General features: G+C 35.5%; 1 protein-coding gene across 1 annotated transcript; it reads left to right on the top strand.

Moving 5' to 3' along the window:
• The first annotated feature begins 1,339 nt into the window (after positions 1-1,339).
• LOC116125630 (cysteine proteinase RD21A-like) lies at positions 1,340-4,443 on the top strand. The gene is made up of 5 exons (XM_031411338.1): positions 1,340-1,911; positions 2,973-3,208; positions 3,288-3,428; positions 3,679-4,131; positions 4,320-4,443. Exons 1-5 carry the CDS (start codon positions 1,431-1,433, stop codon positions 4,413-4,415), a joined length of 1,407 nt encoding a protein of 468 aa, XP_031267198.1. The 5' UTR covers positions 1,340-1,430; the 3' UTR covers positions 4,416-4,443.
• The last annotated feature ends 2,464 nt before the right edge of the window (positions 4,444-6,907 follow it).

The raw sequence follows: 6,907 nt of genomic DNA, 5'->3' as shown, positions 1-6,907 counted from the left end.
TATATACATGGATCATGGTGCAATTGCAACTTATCTAGATAACTTATGCAAGCCTATTGCAAACCAAAATAGTTGAAAATCATGCAAAAATGAATTATCATAAAATTGTAAATGTGTCGGGTAATTAGATGCCTAAAAGGATATACTATTTTATTTATCAAAGATATATCCTATTCCTTTCTCATGTCTTCTTACACGATAAAACTCGTCTAAAATGATAAGCACTGCCGTTCAACAACTGATGAAGAAAAGAAATCCCAAGCAATTACACCTAAAATATCTTATCTTCCTACTAAGACTTGTATGATTGTTATTTAATGGAACGGAACGTTGTTATCACCATCTAATTGTTGTTATCATATTATGAGTCTGAAATTACATCACGCTTTTTGTCGTGAACCATCAATTGTAATAATTAAAGATTCCATCTTATGGGTTATGGCCCATTGCATTTGCGCCTCTTATTCAAATGATTCTTGTCATCATTGTTATTTCTTTTATAGTGCTCCTTGAATATAGAATCTTCAAATAAGAAACTCATTATTATTAAGTAATAATGTCAATCATGTTAGTTACAATTACTGATTGAAATGAAAAGAAAAAGAACAAAATAGAAAAATGCAATTGATAAAGGTATCAAGAGAACTCATTCATTGGTAAATTACATAAATATCTTTGGTGTCATCCATCTCCTTTATTGTGATTGGCTTGTTGATCCTGGTATCACCATCAACCAATTTAATTTTAGATCATTTGTTTAACTGTATAACAAAAGTTTTGTTGTTTGAATTTATATAGCGGATTCATTTGGTCAAGAGTGAGAACGTATTTAAGTGTAATAAGTAAATGAAAATAAAATAAAATAAAAAAATCTCGTATGAGGATAGGCACATTTTAATTCAAAATTTTTTAAAAATATAAAAAAGAAAAAGTGGTATGGTTGGTGGTGAGCAGTATGGACAGCGAAAGGGGACGAAATAATTGATGCAAAAAACAATTTCTCTTCCAACTTCGAGCGCTTGTGGGTCCTACTTCAAAGACAAAAACGCCAGTCACAGTCACTGTCTTTCATTCATTTAAGCTACCTTGCACCTAGCAAAGACAATCGCCTTGTAGAAAGAGAAACGTTTTTACTGAACGAAGCCGCGCGTGAGGACCACCCTCCATTTATTTACAACCGCTCCACTTCTCTTTGCTCCAGCCTATCATGCCTCATCCACATGTCCAAGTCTTATTTGTTATCTCTAATTTAATTCTTCATTGATTGATAAAAATCCATTTTAATTAAATTTTATTTCTTACTTTGTCTGCTCTCATTAATTTTATTTTATTCCCCCATTTGCCATTATAAAAACTACTCTCCACCTCCTTTCCATCAACAGCTCTCAAAACAACTCCCAAAACACTACTGTGGACTGCAAAAAACCAAGATGGGTTTGCATAGATCGTCGATAACTATGGCCACCTTCTTGTTATTTTTATTTACTTTATCATCGGCCTTAGATATGTCGATCATCTCCTACGACCAAAGCCATGCCTCAAAATCTAGCTGGAGGACCGATGATGAAGTTATGGCTATGTACGAGACATGGCTTGTAAAGCATGGGAAAGCATACAACGGTTTGGGTGAAAAAGAAAAGAGGTTTGAGATTTTTAAGGATAATTTGAGGTTTATTGATGAACATAATTCGGAGAACCGGACCTACAAGGTTGGGTTGAACCGGTTTGCTGACTTGACAAACGAGGAGTATCGGTCCAAGTACCTGGGAGCAAGGACTGGCTTTAGGAAGAACTCCTTGAAGTCAAAGGTTAGTGATCGTTATCAGCCACGTGTCGGCGAGGAGTTGCCGGATTCCGTTGATTGGAGGAAGAAGGGCGCCGTCGTTGAGGTTAAAGATCAAGGAAGCTGTGGTGAGTTATTATAATTATCATCAAATGTTTAAAATCGTTTTCAGTTTAAATTGATTATCGTATATTATTTTGATTTAAGTTTTAACGAGAAAGATGATAAAGGGTAATTTTGGAATTCAGACATGTTTTGAAATCTGTCATCGGCTAAGCAAAGGATGTATCAAATTAAGTTGACTTTTATGTCCTCTTAAGTCTTAATTATTCCTGTATATTATTATTGTCCAGAAATTGAATCTAAATTTGATTATGGGAGAATATGTTATGTTTAAAGAGTGGAACACAGTAGGGAAAGTGCCAATAGACAACCTGAACTTCCACTGTTGCTAAGACAACTTTGTCCCTATCAATTGTCACGGATTTCTGGCTTTTTTTCCGATAGAGTTGGATTAATCGAGATTTGAGCTTTTTGTCCAGTTTTTTTTTTTTTAAATTTTTGTTGTTGGTGATAAAGGAGGAATTATCTTGAAAAAAAAAATATTTTATCTGACAAAAGAAACATCATGGAGAAGAATCTGGTTACGTTTAAAGGGGAAAGTTAAAGCTTGTAGGATTGGTAGTCGATTGCACATAGCTGCAATCTGGTTCATATTCACAGAACCTACTGTAAGTATTTATTGTATACATGCCATATCCATACACTTTCGGCGTAGAGAGAGGGCCCACAGGACTTGGCAGCTTTCAGCCTTTCACAGCTCTGCGTGGCCGGTCCTTTCACTTGCACCTGGATCATGCCAACAAACTACGCTTATTCCAATTGTTTTTATTTGATTACTGATATTGAATGGTCCTATAGATTTACTATCAAATACAAAATTAAAATATGCAATCACTAATGGATATCCAAACAATACTTATATGAATCTCCGCCTATTTTAAAATTATTTATTTTCTGATTTCCTACAAAATAAAAATTCTGGGTAAAGTTAAGTACAAGTATTGTTCTATATTGAAGCTTAATGATTAGTTTTTAATTATTAGTTGTTGATAAAATATTAGATTACGTATATAAGATCAGCAGTTGACTAGGAAGAAAATATTGATTATATCTGCTTGGAGTGCAGGGAGTTGCTGGGCATTTTCAACAATTGCAGCCGTGGAAGGTATAAACAAGATAGTTACAGGTGACCTTATCTCTCTATCTGAGCAGGAGTTAGTGGACTGTGATACATCATATAATGAAGGATGTAATGGTGGTCTGATGGACTATGCCTTTGAGTTCATAATTAACAATGGTGGCATTGACACCGAAGAGGATTATCCCTACATGGCTGTTGATGGCAGATGTGACACATACCGGGTAAGTGAATTGTTTTGCTTTCAAGAAGGAAATACTAATTAGAGACTACTTCTCACCCTGTATTTTTTTCTTTATGCAGAAAAATGCCAAGGTTGTTACAATTGATAATTACGAAGATGTTCCTGAAAATAATGAGAAAGCTTTGCAAAAGGCAGTTGCAAATCAACCAGTGAGTGTTGCCATTGAAGCAGGTGGCCGGGAATTCCAGTTCTATGATTCGGTAAATTTTATCTCTTTGTAATGAATTATCTTTTATTTTTCTTGGCAGAAAGATTTAGGATATTGATAGTTTTAAATTTGTTAGAAATTTAAATAACTCTGACAAGCTCTGGTGAGAGCGAATACTGTGAGAATGTGCAGAGTTTGATGGCTTCGAAACACGAAGGTTATGCTAGACTTTGAACTATGTTATCTCTGATTTGTTTGTATTGTATGAATTATTAAGTTTTTTTTTTGTCTCAAACTGGCAGGGTGTATTTAGTGGAAGATGTGGGACGGCGCTTGACCATGGTGTTACTGCCGTTGGATATGGCACAGATAATGGAGTTGATTACTGGCTTGTGAAAAATTCATGGGGCAAAAGCTGGGGAGAATCAGGCTACATCAAGATGGAGCGTAACTTGCTTGGCACTGCCACAGGGAAATGTGGAATTGCTGTTGAGGCCTCTTATCCAATCAAGACAGGCCAAAATCCCCCAAACCCTGGACCATCTCCTCCATCTCCCATAAAACCACCAACTGTTTGTGACAGTTATTACAGCTGCCCTGAGAGCAACACCTGCTGCTGTGTCTATGAATACGGGAACTATTGTTTTGCATGGGGATGCTGCCCACTTGAGTCCGCCACTTGCTGTGATGACCATTACAGCTGCTGCCCTCATGACTATCCTGTCTGTAATGTTCGTTCAGGGACTTGCTTGACGGTAAGACCAACTAAACCTTACCATGTTGTGTTCTTAGTTATTCTCTGTGTTGAGCATTGACATTTTTTTAATTTCTCTTCTTACATTTTCAACCATTGTTGAGTAACTTAGATCTGTGTCTCTCTTATCCCCCCCTAGAAATATTCATTTTCCTCCTATATAATACTTATTAAATCTTTCTGCAACAGAGCAAGAACAACCCACTGGGAGTGAAGGCAATGAGGCGTAATCCTGCCGTACCTAATTGGGCTCATGGAAGTGAAGGCAAAAAGGACAGTGCTTAAGCAGAGATTATACTGTTAAGCAGTTGATGACAGAAGGGTGGCCGAACAATCAAGATCAGTGCTTGAATTTGGCTTCTTGGTTTATCACACTGCATACAGTCATTTCAACTATAATTTGTCTACCAGAAGCAGAAGTGGAAGGTCTATAAACGATTATTATGAATGCTGATTGTGTACATAACTTATCTGAATTGCACTGAACAACGAAAGGATATATTGTTGTCATTTGTCAATTTGCAGTACCTCTGTAAATTCAGTAATTCATTCGGCAGTAGCTTTATAATACCTTATCTAAATGTTCTCCATGGATTTCTTGATATCTCGATCCCTCATTGATTAGTTGCTTCTATTAAGAAAAATATCTGTGATGCCAAATTTGCTTAGATTCTTTCTAGGGGTAGGTAAGTTCAGTTCATCAAGTTTAGATACCATCTTTCTAGGGGTCTAAATTCTTATTGGGTGCTCGATGGTAGTCCACTAATTAAAGTTATTTAGGCCGTGGCAATCCATTCGAAGCCCTGTTAACAGTAACAACGGAAGTGTTTCCAATGCTCTACGCCTCTGCCTAAGTTGGCTAAGCTCCCACATCTTATTTTGGCCACTCGTCAGGTTGTTTTAGATCAGAGTGCTTTTTTTTAATTGAAAGTAAAATCTATTTAGCCCCGCTAATTATCTCATTTGATTTAATTTATGTCAAATTGTCTCTGCCGGGGCATATGTTATTGGGTTAGGCTATATCAATTTAAACTTTGTGACATTAATTGTCCTGTTAACTCCAAATATTGGATCAAGATACATGAAAAGTCATATAATTTTCTGTCACATTTTAATTCAACTTTGGAAGATATTAGTGCCTCGACCCACATAAAATATTGAAATTCCAACAGAGTTGGGTCTTAGTACACAGTCCTATCAGAAGGGAGATGAAGTATAAATAAACCCCAGAATTTGATTTGAATGTTCTTTTAACAATAATCTTTTGGCTAGTTCTTACTTATATCATAAAGGCATCGTTTGTTGTGAATTAATGATGCTTGGCACTTTCTAATTTTCTTGTTAAGAATATACCAATTATACCAAAAGTCAATAGTCATAATTATATAACAATTAAAAGTTGTGCTTATCAGAAAGATCTGACGAGGCACTGCTCAAGAAAAAAAATCTGGATTTAAACAGAGGATGACAGGATTTAGTGCATGATAGGTGCATCACATTTACTGGCTTCGTGTTGTCAATTTCCAAATATTCTCTGAATCTCTGTAAATCATGCCTTCGTCTAGTAGTTGTTTTAATTAATTGGTTTATCAATCCAATGCCTGGATGTTGTAGTTCCCGTCTTTATCCCAGTTTACTCTGGTACAGGGGCTGTCCCCGATTCCTTATTATTTTTCAAAGAAAAACCTCTTATATGTAATATTGAATATTGTTGATTTGATAACATTATTATTGTGGAAATATTCTTGAATTTCGAATCGAAAAACTTTGTTGATTATAATATTGGAAAGATATTATCCCTTTTGAAGTATTTAAATTTTGATAGTGGCCAATAAAAGAGCTTCCATACAGAGGTTGTCTTTTCTTTTTTATTGATCTAGTTGGTTTTTATACAGAGGTAACAATAGCTTTCTTTTACTTCTTTGTTTCATCACAAAAATGGATAGGTTTTGACATTTGCAAATTGCCAGCAGAAGAGTCCAAGTAGTACCAAATACATTCATTAAAATCTCCGTCTAAAAATCTGTAATCCATCGATTTAAAAGCAGTCAGCTACTTGAAGTAAAACATGCATCTAAGCATCATAAAATTGCCCGGAAAGTTTTTAGTACATGCCAATTGTATGCAGGAGTTATTGACTACTACTGATCTGATGATATTACAAGCTGAGAAGAAGGAAGAAATCAATGATCAATAATCCTCTGAATTAATTGATTTTATTTGAGTCTAGAGGGGGTTACAATAATATGACCTTATCTAAGCAAATGGGGTCACTTGAATGTCTCATAATACAATCACAACTCGTTTTCTTAGAAAAATTAAAAATCTAAAAGTTGGAGGTTGGGACCATGCAATTTGTCGGAGGCTGGAAACCAAATGTCGCATTCAACAATTTGATTTTTAATTATCTTTCTGTCATATGGGTTTCTGGGGACCATTAATTGTATTATGGAGGAGTCTAGTACCCCAAGGGATGGACAGAGACCATTGGAGTCCACTTAATGACCGGAACCCTTTGTCTTAACTATAAAATGAATCTTGATTATGAAAGCTGCCTCAATAAGTACGGTTTTAATAATAGTTTCAAGTACAAATGTTGTTTCATTTCATACCACAGCCTTGCTGTGTTACATAGACAGTGTCACATGAATCAACTCCTATTCATGTTTAAAATCGTTATCATCTTTATTATCTCCCCGCTATTGCACATGGTTCGTACCCAAAATGATTACCAGGCTAATCCAAATGCATTCAGTTGTCCCTTAAGTTTTATTGCA

The sequence above is a fragment of the Pistacia vera genome, unplaced genomic scaffold, assembly GCF_008641045.1.
Source record: "Pistacia vera cultivar Batoury unplaced genomic scaffold, PisVer_v2 Contig169, whole genome shotgun sequence".
Taxonomy (NCBI): domain Eukaryota; kingdom Viridiplantae; phylum Streptophyta; class Magnoliopsida; order Sapindales; family Anacardiaceae; genus Pistacia; species Pistacia vera.
This window is presented reverse-complemented; position numbering and strand designations above follow the sequence as displayed.